Source organism: Macrobrachium nipponense, chromosome 2 (genome assembly GCF_015104395.2).
Source record: "Macrobrachium nipponense isolate FS-2020 chromosome 2, ASM1510439v2, whole genome shotgun sequence".
NCBI lineage: Eukaryota > Metazoa > Arthropoda > Malacostraca > Decapoda > Palaemonidae > Macrobrachium > Macrobrachium nipponense.
Window position 1 is genome coordinate 118,217,753 of NC_087201.1, and position 22,035 is coordinate 118,239,787.

Consider the following 22,035-nt stretch of genomic DNA (forward strand, 5'->3'; position numbering starts at 1 on the left):
AGCTATTGCAAGGTGCAGACCCCAGTTTACTAGCAACATCTACTAGTTAGATGGACAGTCTTCTGTAGATGGCACTTCAGACATCACATCTTGTCTTCTGAGACCTCTGTAGCCCAGATCGCTGATTTTCTTTTCTATTTAAGAACCTCAAAGAACCTTTCATCTTCCACAATTAAAGGTTACCATGCCATGCTTTCAAGGTCTTCATGACCTACTGAAATCTTTCGATACTTCCAAGCAGAAGTTGACAGTGGTTTCCTGGAACCTGGACGTAGTATTGAAGTGGCTTGTAGGCCCTCCCTTTGAGCCCCTCAAGTTTGCCTTTCTCAGGGATGTTTTATGTAAAATGTAGTTTTTAGTAGCCTTAGCTAGGGTTAAATGCGCGAGCAAGCTACACGCTATAGATAAAAGAGCCTGATTCTCCCAAGGCGATGCTGTCAGCTCCTTCACCTTGACTTTCCAAGCCAAGAACGAGGATCCTAATAAGCCTTGGCCTTGCTCTTTTCGTATAAGGAACTTAATATCTGGGCTCGGATGAAGAAAAAAGAGCTCTCTCCTAAGTCAAGAGCACTTAGGTGTTACCTGGAGAGAATGGAGAAGATCAGGGGATCCTCAAGTAACCTCTGGTGTTCAGTCAAGATCCTTCCCATCCGCTTTCCAAGAACGGCTTTTTCTTCTTTATCAGAGACCTAATATCTGAGCTCATTCCCGGATACAGGAGGAAACGCTTCCTTTGCTTAAAGTGAGAGCACATGAGGTCAGAGCTGTGGCCACCTCTCCTTTAAACATAACTTGTCTCTCTCTGCGATCCTTCAATCAACTTATTGGAGGTGTAAGTCTATATTTGCGTCACATTATTTGAATGAAGTAGAAACGGTGTTTGACAATTGCAGTACACTTGTCCGTTGGTGGTATCTGGCGTAGTTTTGGGTGAGGAAGCATAATAGAGACACGATCTTTCTCCTATCTCATTTCCTTGTGTCAAGGATGTAAAGATATGGGGAGCCTGAAGGGTACCTAGTACCTGGAGGACCCACCAGTTGGTTGGTTGGTTGGTTAGTGTCTTTTTATCATGAATTTGTGTAACAGTGTAAAGGTGACATGCTTATTCTCTGGTCTTGTTGTTATGGTACTGCGCCCAGGGCAAGGGCATGAATATTTTATCTTGAGTCTTGTCAGCGGTCAGGCAGATCCCCCGTTACAAGACTTCCACCAATGTAGAGGCAACTCTTGGCTCACTGCAGCGCCACTACAGGTTAAGATGAGCACCACCAGAGGCAGCATCTCCTGCTGTAGCTCTCTTCCAAGGGAAGCAAGTGACAAACACTGAGCCAGTGCCCCTAGCAATTTGGGATTCAGCTAAGTAATTACTTGGTAAGTTACTTTTATAAAAATTTTATTTTCATACAATCAACTTACCTGTCAGATATATACATAGCTAAGACTCCGTCGTCCCCGACAGAAATTCAAATTTCGCGCCACTCGCTACAGGTAGGTCAGGTGATCTACCGGCCTGCCCTGGGCGGCAGGACTAGGAACCATCCCCGTTTTCTATCATATTTTCTCTGTCGCCGGTGGTATCAACATTGTTGCTATTACCTCCTGACTTAGATTCATATTTCATCCTTTGATCATCGTTTTTCGGCTTTTTGGTGACGTATCTGGATCGTGTTTTGGCATTCGCTACTGTGGACTGTTTTTGGAATAACTCTTTTGGATTTTTCTCAGTATGTCTGATTCAAATGTGAGTGTGAGAATGTGTGTGAATGTAGGCTGCAGGGTGAGGATACCGAAAGCTTCGGTTGATCCTCACACTGTATGCCGTAAATGTAGGGGGGTTCAGTGTTTTTGCTATAATTAAACTTGTAAGGAATGCGAGGGATTGAATGCAGAAGAGTGGAAGACTTTGACTTCTTATTTGAAGAAGTTAGAGAGGGATAGAATTAGACGATTGAAAGGTGTGAGTTCAAGGCCTATTGAGCCTTTCACGGATAATTCTAATCCTACTGATGTAGATTCTCCCTATGTATCTCATTCTCAGAGTGCTTTTTCGGATTCGGCATCGGAAATCGCCAATCTGAAAGCTACAATTAGAGACATGAAGTCCAAGATGGCTGACTTCAAAGGTAAGGCTAGTGAAAGTGAGCATTTCAGTGAAGTGAGTTCTCCCAGTGTTGTGGAGGGGCGTTTGATCGTCCCTGCGACGCTCCCAGGCCTAGACCTCTTCCAAGCTCCCATGCCCAGAGGAGAAGGAAAGTCGAAAGCCTTAAGGAGGTCGTGGGGAATCCCCAACGGTCAGACGTCCCTTCAGCTAGCTCTGCTTCGTGGCAGGCGGCTCAAGGGCGCTATAGAAAAAGCGTCCTTCGCGAGTGTTTTCTCGTCCTCTCCCTCTCCCTCACCTAAACGAGGGTGGAAGGAATCGAACTTGTCGAGACCGCTGAAGCGTCATATGAAGCCTGACATAGATTCTAGTCCAGAGCGTTTCTCAGATGACGCTCCGTCTTTCTAGCAAGAAAGCGAAGGGGGCGTCAGCGTCACCTGAAGTGTACGCGGAAGTACCCTTTCCTTCTTCTCCCCCGAGTGATGACGAAAGACGTCATGCACTGGACGTGGGAGAAGCGTCAAGAAAGATCATTATGGCAGTTCAAGAGCAACTGTCATCTCTAGTGGGAGTTTTAGCGCTACGTCGGAAGGACGTGACGCTTCCAATTAAGAAGTTCTCGTCCTCTCTCACCTGTTCAACGAGAAGCGTCATACAGACGGGAAACGGCTAAAACGTCTTACAGAAGCGTCTAGTTCGAGAGCGAGAACAGGTGCTTACGAGAGTTTCGTAACGCCAGAGAGACGTAAGACGTCTTTTAGACGCGAAGCGTCATTGGAAACGGAGCATAGACATGACGCTCCGTCCAATATTATGACGCCAAGTAGGACGCCTTTGGAGAGCGGAGCGTCTTCCAAGCGCGAAGCGTCATCGAGACGTCAGCAAAAGACGTCATCCATGACGCTTGGCGAACGGGAAGCGTCATGTAAGCGGGAAGCGTCTTCTAAAATTCTAGAGAAGCCGAAGCTTATGACGCCTTCCAAGACTTCTAGAACGGGAAAGAGGAAGGATTATCATTCCCTTAGCCCCTCTCCTATTAGGAGTTTGTCTCCTCAAGAAGAAGAACGTTCGGGAAAGGAGAGCGGAGACGCATGTAGATCCCGAGTTAGAGGAAAACTCGGATGACGAATATAGTGGAAGAGAAGGTCTGTCTAACTATAAGGTGTTGACTACCCTACTTCTTGAGGAGTACGGAGACGAGTTGACGCCTGCCGCTCCTCCTTCTCCGCGCTCGCTCTTTTCCAGTGCTAAGACGAAGAAGCCTTCGTCTTTTCTCAAAATGAAACCCACCATATCGATGAAGAGAGCATTACATTCCTTAGACTCATGGATGAAGTCTAAGAAAGACTTAGTGAGGACAGTCTTCTGCATGCCTCCAGCAAGATTGGCTGGGAAAAGAGGCATTTGGTATCAGACGGGAGAGAATATGGGTATTGCTCTCCCTTCTACAACCGAAACAGATTTTTTCGACTTTGGTTGACGCTTCACGGCGTCAAAGTCTCAATTCCGCACGGATTACGTGGGGAATTTCGGAACTGGATCATCTCCTCAAGGGACTCTTTCGTGTATTGGAAGTTTTTAACTTCTTAGATTGGTCCCTTGGGGTGATGTCCAAGAAAGCCCATGATTCGGAAGGAATCGAACCTGAAGCCCTGTTATGCATATTGTCTTGTATTGACAAGGCGGTACAGGATGGATCTTTTGAAATCTCCTCTTTGTTTGGGGCAGGTCTTTTAAAGAAAAGGACTGTATATGGCGCCTTCTTAACAAAGGCAGTCTCACATGCTCAGAGAGCAGCACTTCTATATGCGCCTCTATCTGACTTTTTGTCCCTTCTCAGTTAGTAAAGGACATTGCGCATTCTTTGAAACTGAGAAGGCAACTCAGGATCTGCTGACGCAGTCAGCAAGAAAGAAGAAACCTGTTGCTGCATCGGACAAGAAAGGACCCAGTACAACGGTGCAGCCCTTTCGAGGTGGTCCGACCTCCAGACCTTCCACAAGGAGGAAGGCTCCAGAGAAGAGAGGTAGATCTGCTTTTCATCCCTTTAAGAAGGGAAAATGAAGATTCTCTCCTCCAAGCACCAGTAGGTGCCAGGCTCCTGGGATTTGTGGAAGCCTGGACACTGATAAATGCAGACGCGTCATCTTTGGCGATCTTAAGGAGGGGATATCGTATCCCTTTCCTGAACACTCCTCCCCTAACGTCAATACCAAGGGAACTATCAGCCAAATACAAGGATCCTGTGCTGAGGGATACTCTTCGATCGATGGTGGAACAAATGTGGGACAAGAGAGCGATAGAATTGGTACGGGATCAACACTCCCCGGGGTTTTACAATCGCCTTTTTCTGGTGGCGAAAGCCTCGGGAGGCTGGAGACCAGTACTGGACGTCAGCTCTCTGAAACAAATTTGTTCAGAAGGAGAAGTTCTCCATGGAGACTTCTGCTTCAGTCATGGCGTCATTACGACAGGGAGATTGGATGGTGTCTTTAGATCTCCAGGACGCCTACTTTCACGTCCCGATCCACCCTTCATCGAAGAAGTACCTCCGTTTCATGACGGGGGGAAGGATCTTTCAGTTCAGAGCCTTGTGTTTCGGCCTGTCCACAGCTCCTCAGGTCTTCACAAGCCTGATGAAGAATGTGGCGAGGTTTCTTCACCTCAAAGGAGTGAATGTCTCTATGTATCTGGACGACTGGCTCATCAGGGCCAGATCGGAGAGACAGTGCTTGGGGGACCTAAAGTTAACTCTGGATTAATCAAAGCGTTGGGATTGCTTGTGAACTTCGAGAAGTCTCAGCTGACCCCCAGACAAGACCTAGTCTATCTGGGGATTCGGATGGATTCTCGGGGTTTTCGAGTTTTTCCTTCGCAAGAGAGAATCGCAAAAGGTTTGCGGATAGTCTCTCTCTTCTTAGAGAAGCAACAAACGTCGGCGAGGGAATGGTTGAGCCTTCTGGGGACTCTTTCCTCGCTAGAACAATTCTTCCCTCTAGGAAGACTTCATATACGTCCGCTTCAATTCTTCCTCAAGAGGTCTTGGAGCTGGAAAACCGGACAACTGTCGGACGTTTTTTCCCATTCCAGTGGAGATAAAGTCACACCTACAGTGGTGGTTGCTCCCTCTGGAAGAGAACAAAGGGATCTCTCTAAGAACACAGAACCCAGACCTAGTGTTGTTCTCCGACGCGTCGGAGAGAGGTTGGGGAGCGACATTAGGCTCAGAGGAAGTGTCAGGCACCTGGGAACCAGCACAGGTGTCTTGGCACATAAACTGCAAAGAGCTCTTCGCCGTACATCTGGCCTTGAAGAGCCTAGAACCTCTGGTGTCAAACAAGGTAGTGCAAGTAAACGTGGACAACACCACCGCACTTGCCTACATTCGGAAACAGGGAGGGACGCACTCCTCGTTCCTTTACGAGCTCACGAGAGACCTATTACTTTGGACGTCTCACAGGAACATCTCCCTGCTGACAAGGTTCGTACAGGGAGTAAGGAATGTGAGGCGGACAGGCTCAGCAGGAGGAACCAGGTCCTTCATACAGAATGGACACTACACGAGGAAGTGTGTCTCGATCTCTGGTCTCTGTGGGGTAACTCCTCATGTGGATCTCTTCGCAACATTCATCTCAAAAAGGCTCCCAGTTTTTTGCTCGGTCGTGGAAGATCCAAGAGCTCTTATGGTAGACGCCTTCCTGCTAAATTGGTCTCGAGTAGACGTATATGCTTTTCCCCCATTCAAAATCCTGGGGTTAGTAATGAAAAAGTTTGTGGCGTCAAAAGAGACGAGGATGACGTTAATAGCCCCCTTTTGGCCGGCCCAGGAATGGTTCACGTAGGTGGTAGAGTGGATCGTAGATTTTCCAAGATCCCTACCAAGAAGGATGGATCTTCTCAGACAACCACACTTCAAGAGGTACCACCAAAACCTCCCCGCTCTCGCTCTGACTGCCTTTCGACTATCGAAAGACTTGTCAGAGCGAGAGGCTTTTCTCGCGAAGTGGCAAGCGCGATCGCGAGAGCACGCAGAACCTCCACTACGAAAGTATACCAATCAAAGTGGGAGGTATTTAGAAGGTGGTGTAGATCCAAGAAGTTGTCCTCCTCCACTACCTCTATAGCGGAAATTGCTGATTTCCTGCTATTCCTGAGAGAAAAATCTCATCTAGCCGTATCCACAATAAAGGGATACAGAAGTATGCTCTCGGCTGTATTCAGGAAAACAGAGGCTTAGATCTGGCAGATAATAAAGATCTCCACGATCTCATAAGGTCTTTTGAGACTCAAAGTCTAAGGAACCAGTACCTCCGAACTGGAACCTAGACGTAGTCCTAAAGTATCTGTCATCGGAAAGATTCGAACCTCCTCATCGGGCATCGTTTAGAGACTTAACACCCGAAAATGCCTATTCCTATTATCTTTAGCTACGGCAAAGAGAATTAGTGAATTGCATGCTCTGCAGGATAAAGTAGGATTCAAGGGAGACTCAGCGATTTGCTCGTTTAAGACCCTGTTTTTAGCGAAAACGAGAATCCTACGAATCCCTGGCCTAAGTCATTCGAAGTCAAAGGCATGTCGAGTCTCGTAGGCAGAGAAGCAGAGAGGTCTCTATGCCCTGTTAGAGCTCTGAAGTTCTACCTTCAGAGAAAGCATCAAATGGGAGGCTCTAGACAAGGTCTTTGGTGCGCGGTAAAAGACCCCACAAGACTGATGTCCAAGAATGCGCTGGCATTCTTTTGTAAGAAACGTCATTACAGACGCTCATAAGGCCTGTCCTGACGAACAGTTACAACTGTTTTTGAGAGTAAAAGCTCATGAAGTGAGAGCTATAGCGACGTCTCTCTCGTTTCATAAGAATATGTCGCTTAAAAACATCATAGATACGACATTTTGGAGATGCAACTCAGTATTTGCATCTCATTACTTGAAAGACGTGCGTGTGACATATGAGAAGTGTTTTTCTCTAGGTCCTTTCGTATCGGCGGATACGATTCTGGGTACGGGAGCCGACACCAATCCTTAAATGTATATACTTTTCTTCTTTTTGGATATGGTCGAGAGTCTCTTCGAACAATGGAGGACTTAGGCTAGCACGGGCGGCCGTCTGTGTTGTTCAGTAAGAGACGCTTGTCATATCCAATTAGATGAGTATAATTTTTTTTTTGAAAATTATGTATGTGTGTGTAGTGGTTTTGAGTTACGGTTGTTGTGACGAGTTCGGGATAACTCGGAACAACTCCTTAGGTCTAACATATGGTTAGGATCAGGTGGTCGGGATTGTTGTGTGCTCCTTTATAAGGTGTATTGTCATATAAGTGGATCAGCACCCATTGACAAAGTCCTTTTAGGCTCTGCCGAGTAAGCGGATAAGACCCCATCGGCAGACCCACAAGAACTCTTGGCCATAGATCATATATCTCGCTAAAGTTTCTTGAGGTGATGCAGACTACTGGGCAAACACCCACGAAGTCTACCACCTATCAGGTAGGAACCAAGGTTTTATTTATACCTACAACATATGTTGTTTACCTGTCTATTCCATATAGAAGCTGTCTCTTACCCTCCACCGAAGGGTGCCAATCAGCTATGTATATATCTGACAGGTAAGTTGATTGTATGAAAATGATATTGTTATGTTACAATAAAGTTTCATACATACTTACCTGTCAGATATATACATAGCTAAGACTCCGTCGTCCCCGACAGAAATTCAAATTTCGCGCCACTCGCTACAGGTAGGTCAGGTGATCTACCGGCCTGCCCTGGGCGGCAGGACTAGGAACCATCCCCGTTTTCTATCATATTTTCTCTCTTCCACCTGTCTCCTGCGGGGAGGCTGGGTGGGCCTTTAATTGTATATATCTGCCAGGTAAGTATGTATGAAACTTTATTGTAACATAACAATATCATTTTTATAATAAAATGAAGTTTTATAAATATACTTACCAAGTAATTACTAAATCAGAGCCCGTCGTCCTCCCCTCTGATATTCATGGACTTAGTGGCAATAAATAAGAATGGTGCTGTCGGCTTATGTCGCTTGTGAGTTCCCATTGTGGTGAGCGGTACCTGTCACCCTTGCATTGCAACAGTCACTTGCGTGTGAATTTTTTAATTTAGGATGCCGTGCAAGGCTAATTGTTAGCTAAGTAATTACATACTTGGTAAGTATATTTATAAAACTTCATTTTATTATAAAATATAATTTTTATTATGAAATTTTTATATTAAATAAATCTCTAATACACTTCAGAGACTGCCATATTTAAATTTTGTTAGTCATGTAGGTTGTACATTTGGTGAAGAAGTTCCCTTGATCACAGTAAACCCTTAAACGCCAAGCCAGTATTTCCAAAAGTGTCTCCCGTATGCCGGCGGCGTTCGGGAGTAAGCGCTGAAGCGGAATTTTTTTTTTTTTTTTCCAAAAAATCACAGCACGCTTAGTTTTCAAGATGAAGAGTTAATTTTTTGCTTCTTTTTTTGTCATTGCCTGAAGTTTAGTATGCAACCATCAGAAATGAAAAAAAATATCATTATCATATATAAGTATTGGAATATATGACAGCGCAAAAAAAAATTTCATATATAATTGTATATAAATTGCTCTGTGAGCAGAACGGTTAAAGCTAATGAGTTAATTATTTTTTCATTGTATTGTACACTAAATAGCAATGATTTTGCTATACGTATAAGAAATTGTGAAACCATCAAAGCAACACAGAGAAAATATTATCATAATATGATGCATGAATTCGTAATGCTCGGACGTAAAAAAAAGTTTTTTTTTAAAATTCACCATAAATCGAAATATTGTGCTAGAGACTTCCAATTTGTTGCAAAATGAAGGTAAATGATTGAATATTACTAGAATGTAAGAGTTTTAGCTTACAATTGCATTTTTTTACCATTTCGGTTGAGTCAAAGTTGACCGAAGGTTGAAATTTTGGCACTTATTGTATTTATATGAAAATATTTCAAAACTGATAAAAGCTACAACCATGGGTTTTTTTTTGTATTCTACATGAAATTGCACACATTTTCATATATAAAACTCTATTTAACGGCTGATATAAAATGGTGCGAAAATTACGTCAGTGACGAAATAATTTCTGAGATGTGTTGCTGATGCTTTTTAGAGCGAGAAGAAAGAAATTTGCGCATGCGCGCCTGGGTAACGCTTGTAAACAAAACAACAGCTTGATCCGTGAAATCCCAGCATCCCTCAAGGCGTGTGATTCAAAATTTTTTGCTGAGTAGGCCTATAACTATTTTTCCGCGAATGTTTAAAAAACCTTTTAGTGTTGACGTATTTTATGTCAATTAAGCACCCGACAGACAATTTTCGTCGACGTAAAATACGTCCAATATGCGTTTAAGGGTTTAGTAAAACTTGAAAGGAAATGTTTAACATTCTTTCTTAAATATTATGGTTTTTTCCATGGAGTGTATTTTGTATGTAAATATAGTTGCAATGCATTATATATTCACTATTGGAATTTTTCTTAATAACTTTTCAGCTATTTTGGTGGCAGTAATATTGTTCAAATTGATAAAACTTTTAGGACGATTTAGAGTTCTTCTGATGTACCAGATTGAATTCAACAATCCAGTTGATTGGTTTTTGCTTTTTGTCTATGATTGGTATGGGTAAGTTGAAGAACCTCAAGTAAAAGATGGAAATTGATTTAAGCTGGTCATTTATGTTAATGCATTCAACATGAGCATTTGTGAATACAGATGAAAGGGTGTCAGTTTCAGAGCTTTGTCAAAGAAAAGTTGTTAATTACTGAAGGTTAGAAGTAATTTTCAGTAGAAATGAATGAGAAAAAGCTAAAATGAGTGAAGTGGGATATAGAAATATATATTACTACTTAGCTTCAAATGGTAACTTGATAAACCAATGTATTATGTAGAACTGTTTTTTCACTAAGAAGGTTATTTTTACTCTAGCATGCAGTTTTCATGGTAAAATAGTTCTCTTCAAACCAGACCTTACACAATGTACTATTTGTATTTTATCAAGAAATACACATTCCATTCACTTATCTCTATACAGCAGTTGATTGTAAGCCAATCCATTGAAGTTTTAAAAGTTAGTGGAAATATATTGGCTTGCTTTGTAGTCAAGTTATGTTGCATTCATATTTTAAGAATTAAAATTATATAGAGTACTAACATGTATCCTTTATAGAAAATTTATTGATAGGTTATCTTTTATTACAGCTCATCCCCTTTGGTATTGATTTTATATCAAAATGAAGCAGTCAAGACTGTTTGTTGGTGGACTTGGTGATGAGGTTGACAAGGATATGTTAATATCAAAACTTTCACCATATGGCTCCATCATAGATGCTATAGTGAAAGAAAAGACAGATGCTGATGGGAATGTGATGCAGAGATTTGCCTATGTCAACATTGCAGCAGCACAAGAGCAACTGGAACAATGTGAGTGCAGTTTTCTGTGTACAGTAATTGTATTTTTGCTGTCATATGCAGTGGAGCTTTATATTAGCTTTGATCTCTGTTAGCTGCAAAGCTACAAATGAGGCTTTTCCAAGGACAGGGTTTAGAGGTATGCATTTGATATTAGATTCTTTAGTTAAGTAGCAGTTTAAGTTGTTTTTGCTTCCTGTTTTATCTTGCTTCATTCCTCATGGTATACATACATGTGTAAGAGTATGTGGCTGCCAGAAGTTTGTACCAAATAAGAAAAAAATATGACAGTTCACCTCATTTCATCCTCATAAAATGCTTGAATCAAAATTGCGAACAACCAAGGTGCACTAAAAGATTTTGAGGATATTTCTGTTATATTAATCCCTCAGTTATCTGGATCTTCATTATCTGAGAGCACTGGACCAGGGCCCAAAGATGTATAATATATGTATAAGTTTTTAAAAATTTGAAAAAACCACTATCTAATGGTTGGCAATGGTGTGTGGCCTAAGGAAATTTTGGTAAGATTGCTTACACTCACGAAGAACTTAGGAAGGGTTTGTGGAGTGTGGGAGGCCTGGAGAATTTCCAAAGTGGGGGAGGGAGGGTCAGGTGGCTGGGTGCCATGGGAGGGGAACAGCAGTATAGCTGTTTACAAAAGCTTGCACAGACAAAGGACTCTATACTAATGGAAGATTGGTGGAGCAGGTACGGAGTTTCCCTGGCTGGGAGGGGGACGGGAAAGCAGTGCAGGATGGGTGGAGAGGGGCAGGCAGGAGTTTAACTTCATTAAAGAATTTTTGTTTTACATAAGTGACTTACCAAGCAATTACATAGCTGAAAGCTTTCTACCTTGGCAGTCCAAAATTAAATTTGTTCCGATATGTAATACAATCCTTTTGGTCCTTTAACAATAGGAATATACTTTCGGCGTAGCTGGAATTACAGCCGTTGAATCTTGAACAAAGTGGTTAGGCAGTAACTACCGTGGGGCAGGCTAGCCTGCCCGGATGTAAACGCTCCACTTTACTTTCGGCCATCGTGTTTGTGAGCTCCGGCTGACTGGTTGTTAATCTTTTTTCCCGGTGGGATCCTTTTGGTTTATTTTTTTGTATTTAAATAATTATGCATATACGGTGTTTGATATTAATACTAAACAAAGGTTTGTCCTTGGTTTTTCAATTAATATACAAACCCACTTTTTTGTGATAGCCCTTGTAACCGCCCCTCTACTTGTGTTAAGAGCCGGTGGCTAAGGTATGCCAACATATTACGTATTTACATTCTTTCGCCCTTTAATACTGGCTCAGATCTGCATGAGGACGAGATATGTATTTATCGTGAGGATGAGACATGTATTTAACGTAAGTGGTATTGATTCTATAATGGGACATGTATTCATCCGGAAATTATGCTTACGCTTGGGAATTACCAAGGGAACTGCAAAGGTTTGTCCGTGTTTTGTTGTTATGGTAATTTCTCTTCTCCTTCTTCCTTTCACTTACTATCGGAAGAAGGTAGAGGGATGGGCGTGCAGTGTGCTGATGTTGGGGGATCTCCTCTCACTTCGTAGGGCGGCGCCCTTGGATTTGTGAGGAGTATCCTCATTACTTTAATTTTTTTTTTTCCTTATTTTACAGACTAGTGGTGATTCTGTTTTCAGCAGTATTGGTTGGATGCTCTTCGTATTGGTTATCCTAACCTTGGAATTGTTCCTATGACTCGTAGCATGTTGCGTACCGATCCTCAAGTGTGTGTACTGATCCCCTGCTGATAATCATTTTCATTACCACTACTACCCAGGAGTTTATGTCACTGGATGAAGCTGTCGCGCTGCCCTGTGAGGTTATCTACTCCTGATGGTAGAAGTCTTGCAGAAGGAACCGAAGAGGAAGAGAGCTTGTCAAGTGTCGTCATCCTCCTCTTCGAGATCATCATATCTGCATGCCTCCCCCCCTTCAACTTTTAAGGCTTTGCCGTAAAAAGAAGGTGGTTTCCCCCCCTAAGAAGTCTCGTCATGGGACTTCTAAGGGTCTGTCTCGCTCCAGTGAGACAGGTGGGTCTTCCGCGGGTCCTCCCGTTCCTTCGGGAATGGGGCCCGTCTCTCCTTCCTCGGGGAGGAAGCAGACGGGGACCATGGAGGTACCGGCCACCTCTGGTATCTCCTCTCCCAGTTCCGAAGGTTCCACCTCCAGACCGGGAACCATCTCGGCCGCCCGCTTGCGAGTGTTACCAAGTGTTCGGTCACCTACGGGTGACCGTGCAGCCAGGGTCCAGACTGCGGAGTTCACTCCCCGTGTCAGGACCCAGGCACGGAGTGGAAGATGGTAGGAGTCGCTCGGGTGACTCTTGCCAGACCGGCGATCGCTCTCGCAGCGATCGTCCAGTGCCCAGGGTTTGCGTGACATTCCCACGGGTCCATGCACGCAGAGACCGGTGGAGGCGGGCCATCCAGCCCTCTTTTAATTAATCCTTTTCTTTCAGTGACAGCCCCACCCAGACGATGGTCGTGTTCACGCAACCGACCAGTCTCGGGGGTGGCAGACGCTTCACCTGCCAGGTAGGAGTTTCGTAGCCCTCCTCGAGGAAGCGTTCTCTCCACTGCTACTACCGCAGGTCCCTCTGGACAGGTGCAGTTAGGCCGTGTTGCTTCGGCAGCTGCCCCAACTCCGTCCTGGATGGAGGACCTGTCGGTTGTCCTGAGGAACTGGCGAAGAGGAAGTCCAGGAAGAAGAGGAAGGTGTTGCCGTCGTCTTCTGCCACCTCTTCCCCTTCGACTTCCGAGGCCCCTCAGCCGAAGAAGAAGAAGGTAGCCTCCTCCCCCCCTAAGAAGTCTCGCTCAGAGACCTCTAAGGGTCTGTCCCACTCCAGTGGGACAGTTGGGGCTTCCGCTAGACCTCCTGTTCCTTCGGGAACGGGGCCCGTCTCTCCCTCCGCAAGGAAGAAGATGACGGGGACTGGAGGGGTACCGGCTAACACCGGTACCTCCTCTCCTGGCGCCAGAGGTTCTGCCTTGACGCCATGTACCGTCTCGGCCTCTCGTTCGTGAGAGGTACCGAGTGTACGGGTGACTGTGCAGCCAGGACCCAGACAACCAAGTTCGCTCAGCGCCAGGATCCAGGCACTGAGCGGAAGACTGGGAGTCGCCCAGGTGACTCCCACCAGGCCAGCAATCACTCTCGTGGTGAGCTGCCAGTAGCCAGGGTTGACGCAACGGTCACAGACCGGCTGCGGGCTGAGGCGAGGAAGCGGTCCCCTTGGTTGCCAAGCGGTGTGATGCGCCGTGAGGACAGGCCTCGCTCCCACCGCGACAGCGGACTCTGCCGGTCCCCTGACCACCGCTCCCACCGGGACCGGGCGGAGAGGGGGACCAGCAGCAGCTCTTCTGACGCTTTGGACCGTCACCGTGGTTCTCGGTCCAGCTGCTCTCCCCCGGAGATCCTCTCGACCAGGCCTGCAGATCGATCGCCACCACGGGTTGGCGAGCATCTGCAGCCCCCCCAGCACGCAGGTTCTGCCGGTGGGCGAGGGGGGAGCGTCAGATCTACCTCTCCTATCCCTTCAACTTCCTTGGGCTACACCGGGAAGAGTGAGGCGATCAGAACGCTCCTATCGTGACAACGGACTCTGTCAGTCCTCTGACCGCTGCTCCCACCGGGACCAGACGGATAGGGGAACCAGCAGCAGCTCTTCTGATGCTCAGGACCGTCGCCGCTGCTCTCGGTCTAGCCGCTCTCCCCCGGGGAGCTGCTCGACCAGTGCAGCCCGATCGCCAGCAGCTCTCCTGAAGAGACTGACGCTCTGTTCTTGGTCCAGCGTTTCCCCGCAAAAAGACCGCTGGTCCAGACCGGCAGCTCGATTGTCACCATGGTTGATGATCGCCTACAGTCCTCCCAGCCTACCGGTTCTGCTGGTAGGCAGGGGATGAGCTCTCGTAACAGCTCCTCTGACATAAGAGACCGACGCTCCGTTCCTTGGTCCAGCGTTTCTCTGTAAGAAGACCGCTGGTTCAGACCTGCAGCTTGATCGCCACCGTGGGTTGGTGATCGCCTGCAGTCCTCCCAGCCTACTGGTTCTGCTAGTAGGCAGGGTAGGAGCGTGAGGTCTCCTTCACCTGTCCCTTCAACCTCCTCAGCGGAGTGACCATCACTGCCGTTCACGTGACGGTGCAGCTGGACCACGCACACAGAGACCGGGGTGGGCTCCTCCTTCGGTCCTCTTGAGAGGTTTCGACCTCAACGAGGACTGGGACGCATCGGAGGACGGTATCGGCTCTCTCATGTCAGGCACTCGCTCAGCCCCACCCAGACGATGGTCTCGGTGGCGGCAGACGTTTAGCCTACAGTACGAGTTCGTAACCCTCCTCGGGAAGACGTTTTCTCCAGACAGTAACGTTTTCCTAGACTCTGAGCGGCCATCACCACACGGTGATAGCTGCCCGTACTCGCTTCTCCGACTGCTAGTTCCGCTGGGAAGGCGAGCGAGTCCAATCTTCCTCCCCCTTTCCCTCTCTCCCTATGGCTGCGAAGGGAAGGGGAGGGATCCTGCAGAGCGTTCTCCGTAGGATTCCACGTTGGGGACTGCTTTCCTGGGGGAACCCTCGGGTCCTACCGGACATTGAGGAAGGATCTTGCCCTATCCTCAATTTCTACGGGAATCTGGAGGACCACCACCCGATGATTGTCTGACAAATTTGGTGGGGGTTTTGCCAAGTGCTTAGAATTCTTCAGAATTTCTAGCACTCTCCGAGTGTTCTGGTCTTCTATGATCTGCGAACACTTGGGCGAAACCACGGTCCAGAGTTGTCGAGATGAGAATCCCAGATAATTGTTACTACGATAATTGGGAATCTCGCCGAATGCTCGAATTCCTGGAATCTCTAGTGTTTGAGAGAAGAACTGCTGCTGAAGGAAGAATATCTCGGGAGGGGCTCAGCCTGGATGGACCTGACGTCTCCTCAGTAGGCGACCAGCCCCGGGATAGAGAAGAACGGGTGTGAACATCCAGTTCGGCTTGAACTATCGTCTTCGGTATCCTGTTCACCATAGAAGTCTTCCTTCGGGAAAACTTCTCCTTCACTCTCTTCATTAGAGAATGAAGGGTGTCGGCTTCCAGTCCTTATTCTTGTTCCTCGAATGGAGGAGAATTTAGGATGGAGGTCTTTGTACAGGAACCTACAAATATACTACGTACATTGCCCTCGCGACATGCTTCTGTTATCAGTTGAATTGTCCGAGGTGTAGGTACATACCGTAGTTAACTCTATGGGTTGTGACTGAGACGAAGAGTATCTTCTTAATTGAACTGCAACTCGGGACTGCCCTGCAAACCTCCCAGGAGTTACCAGTTTCGATTTTAAGATACTTATGGTATTGTTACAACAACAACACCTCAGCGTTTGCATTCACCGAAATCCGTTTCAATTAAATGCAAATGCTCGAGTGTATTTTTTTTGCGCTCGATGGTTCTAGCCGAACGCATTCCTTCTTGGAATTGATTACCTGGCAACTCAGGATGACAAGTGAGCGAGAGCTAGCGGTGTATGGGCTGCCTGCCGCAGCCCAGTACCAGCTGGCTCTCTGAGATTGCACGGTCTCTGCCCGGCAATCACAGACTTAGGTCTCTGGTTGGCTGGAGTTCTCGCATACGTGAATGACCATCTCTACTGCATTGCCTTGGACATTGCGAGAATTTTCAGACAGATATCTCAATAGACTCGCTTTCATATTTTTGTTTACCGCACGGTAACAGAAGTCTGTAGCCTAGCCTCCCGCTGCATCACACCTGCCGCTGCGATAATGCGGAATAATTTCTTCAGACATCTGAGTTTTTCTTCTAAATATATCTTGTATTCGTAGGTGTGCAGTTGTTCATTGTTCGCCCCAAATTGTAGATGTATAACGGAAGACATTGCCTGTTCCCCGGCCTGCCAGCTCTACTTCCAAGTATATAGATGTCCTCCCTGGATAAAGCTGGGAAGAAGAAGATGATGATTCAGCCCATGAGAAGCGGTTCTTCAGGCAGTACAATCCCTGTGTTTTCATTACTGAAAAGTGCTCCGCTTTCATTGCAACTCCGACTTTGCACCGAACAACAATGAAGTAGCGGTTTAGCGTTTTCAGTCCTTTGTAAATCACAGGGATTAAGCCGTCTTCGCGGGTTGGCGTCATCGGCGGGACTTTAACCCTTAAACGCCGACTGGACGTATTTTACATCGACATTTTTTGTCTCAGGTGCCGACTGGACGTATTTTACGTCGACATACAAAAGTTTTTTTTAAAATTCGAGGAAAAATACTTTTAGGCCTACCAGCCGAAAACTCTTGAATCACGCGCCTTGGGGGATGCTGGAAGTTCACGGATCAAGGTGTTGTTTTGTTTACAATCGTTACGCAGGCGCGCAAGCGCGAATTTCTTTCTTGCCGCACTAAAAAGTATCTGTGACACATCTCGGAAATTATTTCGTCATTTTGACATAATTTTTGTACCATTTTAAATTAGCCGTTACACGGAGTATTATATATGAAAATGTGCGCATTTGTATGTAGAATACAACAAAAAAGTACTCATGATTGTAACTTGTATCAGTTTTGAGATATTTTCATATAAATAACGATGTGCCAAAATTTCAACCTTCGGTCAAATTTGACTCTACCTAAATGGTCGAAAAACGCAATTGTAAGCTAAAACTCTTATATTTTAGTAATATTCAATCATTTACCTTAATTTTGCAACTAATTGGAAGTCTCTACCACAATATTTCGATTTATGGTGAATTTATGAAAAAACTTTTTCCTTACGTCCGCGCGGTAACTCGTCCAAAAAAAATCATACATGCGATTGTGGTAATGTTTGCACCATTTTAAATTAGCCGTTACATAAAGTTTTATATATGAAAATGTGCGCAATTCCATGCACAATACAACTAAAAACAACCCATGGTTGTAGCTTTTATCAATTTTGAAATGTTTTCATATAAAAAATGATAAATGACAAATTTTCAACCTTCGGTCAACTTTGACTCTACCGAAATGGTAGAAAAACACAATTGTAAGCTAAAACGCTTATATTCTAGTAATATTCAAGCATTTACTTTCATTTTGCAACAAATTGGAATTCTCTTGCACAATATTTTGATTTATGGTGAATTTATTAAAAAAATAACATTTTCTTTACGTCTGCGCAGTAACTTCCGAAAAAATCATACGTGCGATTGTGGTAATGTTTGCACCATTTTAAATTAGCCGTTACATAAAGTTTTATATATGAAAATGTGTGCAATTTCATGTAGAATACAACTAAAAATAATTGAAGGTTGTAGCTTTTCTCATTTTTGAAATATTTGCATATAAATCACGATAAATAGAAAAAAAAACCACGTGCGGTCAACTTTGACTCTACCGAAATGGTCGAAAAACGCAGTTGTAAGCTAAAACTCTTACAGTCTAGTAATATTCAGTCATTTACTTTCATCTTGAAACAAATTCGAAGTCTCTAGCACAATATTTAGATTTATGGTGAATTTAAAAAAAAAAACTTTCCTTCCCTCCACGCGCGGATTCTCCGCCACAAATCTCCGAAATGCGTACGTCCCATTCTCGGAATATTTGCTCCATTTCATATTAGGCATTTTATAGAGTTTTATATGTGAAAATGTCCGCAATTTCATGTAGAATAAAACGAAAAATATTTGAAGGTTGTAGCTTTTCTTATTTCCGAAATAATTGCATATAAAAAAAATATATATAAAAAAATTTGACTCTGTCAACTTTAACTCGTCAGATATGGTCGAAAACTGCATTTGTAAGCTAATATTCTTACAGTATAGTGATATTCAATCATTTGTCTTCATTTTGAAAGAAATTGGAAGTCTCTAGGACAATATTTAGATTTATGGTGAATTTTTGAAAAAAATATTTGTTTACGTCTGCGTGTTATGAATTCATGCATTATTTTGTGATAATATTTTCTCTGTGTTGCTCTTGTCGTTTTACAATGTGTTACATACCAAAACGATTGCAATTTAGTGTACATTACAACGAAAGAAAAAGTAACTAGTTACCTTTAACCGTTTTGCGCACAGCGCGATTTGAGTACAATTATACATGAAATTTCGTTTTTGTGCTATCATATATTGCATTATTTATATATGATAATGATAATTTTTTTCATTTCTGATGGTTGCATACTAAACTTCAGCCAATGACAAAAAAAGGAGCCAAAAATGAACTCTTAATCTTGAAAACTAAGCGCGCTGTGATTTTTTGAAAAAAATATTTTTTCCGCTTCCGCGCTCACTCTGAAACACCTCCGGCACACGGGAGACATTTTTTTTTTTACCGCTTCGGCGTTTAAGGGTTAATAAGCTCAGAATCTTGAGAGTTACTACTCACGATTCGGCTGTGAAGACGTAGGTCTGCATTCACCTACCACCTTAGTCTTCAACGGCACATAGTGTTGTTTCTCCTTAGTTGAGATTCAACTAGTATGAGAACTTCTGTCTTGTCATCAGGGACCTCGGTCTCTAGAAGGCAATTGACTTTCGCCTGTTGGGCACATGCCTTGAGAGAATCATCATCTCGCCTTCCGGCATTGGTGGCAACAGATAGACGATTTGTATGGTTTCTCGGCATAACCATTCAAAAGGCGAGGGTCACGTGACTACGCCTCGGTTGCTTGGACAGCTTGCCTCACACAGCCTCACACAGTCAGTCGGCAGCTGTTGAAGCGTCTAAGACCGTCACGAGCTACGCTGTGGACTTTGTATCGGTTGTTCCAGATAAATTATTACTTCGTCCTACTAGCGTGTTCCGGTACCCATAAGCATCGACACCCTACATGTAGTGTCGGTGTCTTTATCCACTGTGGAGACGAAGAGACTTCACCGCAGTGGGGTACGACCTACGAAACCACGAGAGACTTCGCTGCAGTGGGATACGAGACTGCGAGACACTTTGCTGCAGTGGGGATACGAGACCGCGAGACACTTCGCTGCAGACGGATAGACCAGTGTGGGTACTGGACATCACTCTGAAGAATATGTCGGACGGGAAGATGGATAGGTCATCGCGACCATATCCTTCTTTCCCTCCGGGACTGCCCACAGGTCCTTGGAACCTCATTTCCCTGGACCAGTGGTGGATGCTTGCAAGATGTGTTTGCTTACCCAGGTCCTTAACAGGACAAGTTGCATCTCGTCCATGGTGTGCAGTTGTAGAGGTAAGAAGGATACGAGAGTGACTGGCTCTCCCCTTCCACACCTCGTCTCTCCATTCCTCATCCGTCGGGTTGAAGATAGGACTCACACTGGCTGGTTGGACGATTGATGCGGTAAGCCTATACATAAGCATCCTTTTTATGTTTCTTATCAGAATCATAGAAGCAATCCCGCTCCTTCCTCTAACAAGGGGAGGAAGGAGACTGACAATAATGCAAACCCTTCCCAGAACTTTGCATTAATGTCTCCGACGCCAATAGTATTCTTCACACCCCTTTTTCGGATGAGTCACGATCCCTCACTCATTTCGAAAAGGCCTAGAAGTCTGACTTTTGATCACGCAGTTCCTATACTCCGATCAAGTTGTCAGAGGCAGCAGGGCACTCCTCCTCGCTCTTACGACCAGGAGGAGTAGCCTAGGTGGGCAGAACTCCAGTCAGTTCTAGAGGCTCACTCAGATTCCTCCCACCAATCAGTGAGTCTTCCTATTGTTAAAGGACTGAGAGGTTTGTATTACGCATTGGAACAAATAACAATTTGTCAAAAATTGTATTTTTCCTAACTATACAAACCTGAGGTCCTTTAACAAATATGCCCACCTCATGCCACCCCTCAATCTGAACCTGGGCCGAAAGGCATAGTGGAGTGTTTACATCTGGGGCAGGCTAGCCTGCCCCATGGTAATTACTGCCTAACCACCTTGTTCATGATTCAACGGGCGTAATTCCAGCTATGCCGAAAGTATATTCCTATTGTTAAAGGACCTCAGGTTTGTATAGTTAGGAAAAATACAATTTTTGACAAATTATTGTTTTTTCATACGCGGAACAAACCTTCGGTCTTAACAATAGGATAAGTTCTAGCACCAGCTGGAAACTGATTAAAACCAATCAGAGATTGTAAAGCAAGGAATCTGTGGCATCTGGCAACTCATGCATATACGTACTAGGTGGATGCTGGTCACTGACTGGGCTTGGAACTTTGTGACGCACTAGTCTTTCTTTGACCGCCTTGGAGAGCAGTCGCTTTTGCTCTCCTTCCAAGCTGGTTGCTTTGTTTGATTTCTTTTCACTGTGTTTGTGTGTGATTTGTTATCATGGAGTCCCCTGACTCTTCATGGCCTCATCAGCATGTGCCCGGGCATTCAGGGTTTCCTGTGCTACAGGTTTTTGGCTCCTTCCATTACAGAATCCCATACAACATGATATAGGTGCTGTTCTAATTTTTGTACAATTACTAATCCTTGCCTGGGATGTCATTCCTGGCCTAAGTCGCAGTGGAGGGCATTTTACAAGAAGAGGTAGCATCGTAGTAGAGTTTCTACTAGTTCTTCTTGGGAAGGTTTTTCAGTTTTTTGCCTCCTCGTTTGGACGTTTCAGCATCTACCTCTTCCAGAAGCGTTCTCCCTGCTTCGGAGTACCCATCTTTCTTTTCTTCTATCGATTCGTCAGGAGTTGCACAGGATGAGATTATGTTTTAATGTAGCCCCCTCTCTTGTGGGATCTAATGTTCTTTCCGGGAGGGAGGTGGCTATCCTTTAGAGCTTTTGTTGATAATTTGATGAGTGACAGTACAGTGAAAAGTGTTAGTGAAGTCCCTTATTCACTACTTTTTTGCCAACTTTCCCGATTTTCTTAACCTGCTCCTCCGAGTTCTGCAGCTTCTAGCTTTCTAATGAGGAAGAAACCAAGTGACAGTTCCAGTTTCCCGAAGTTGGTTCTTTCTTTGTCTTTCAAGAAAGTTCTCCAGCTTTTCCGTCGTCCAAGCTATTTAAGAATAGATACCACTTTTATGCCACTGGGGAAGCTCCTCACCTGGGAGTCTCTGCCTCCTCCTGGGAAATTTCTCCATTTTGGTAGAAGCTTCTCAACGTTCTGCTTTTGCTGTGGCAAAAGTTATGTTTTTGTCACTGGAGTTGGACCACCTGGTTAGAAATTTACTCAAGTTGCGAGAGCTTATGAGCTTTTTAATTAGATAGTGAGAGCACTTGTGAGAAAGATTGAAGACTGTCCTGCCTCCCTGAAGGCTTTGTTGCAGACTGGTTGGGTGTCTTATCCAGAGCATATAATGCAGTCAGAGATGGATCCACCGAGTTAACATCTCTCTTCTCATTGGGGATTCTCAAGAAGCGAGAATTATCGTGCTTTTTTGCTACCAAGAGAGTTGCAGTAACTCAGAAATCGACACTCTTATTCTCACCTTTGAATAAAACTCATATCTTCCCTCAAGAGACGGTTAAGGAGGTTCTTTCAGCTCTGCGAAAAAAGTTGATGCACAAC

The 22,035-nt window shown here is 44.8% G+C and overlaps 1 protein-coding gene across 1 annotated transcript in view; it reads left to right on the forward strand.

Annotated features, from left to right (window-relative positions):
- LOC135220942 (probable RNA-binding protein CG14230) overlaps nucleotides 1–22,035 on the forward strand; it is a 312,424-nt gene that overhangs the window by 102,992 nt on the left and 187,397 nt on the right. The window contains exon 2 of the mRNA XM_064258596.1: nucleotides 10,328–10,549. Within this exon, the coding sequence (XP_064114666.1) occupies nucleotides 10,360–10,549 (190 nt within the window). The 5' untranslated portion in view covers nucleotides 10,328–10,359. The remainder of the gene's footprint in view (nucleotides 1–10,327; nucleotides 10,550–22,035) is intronic.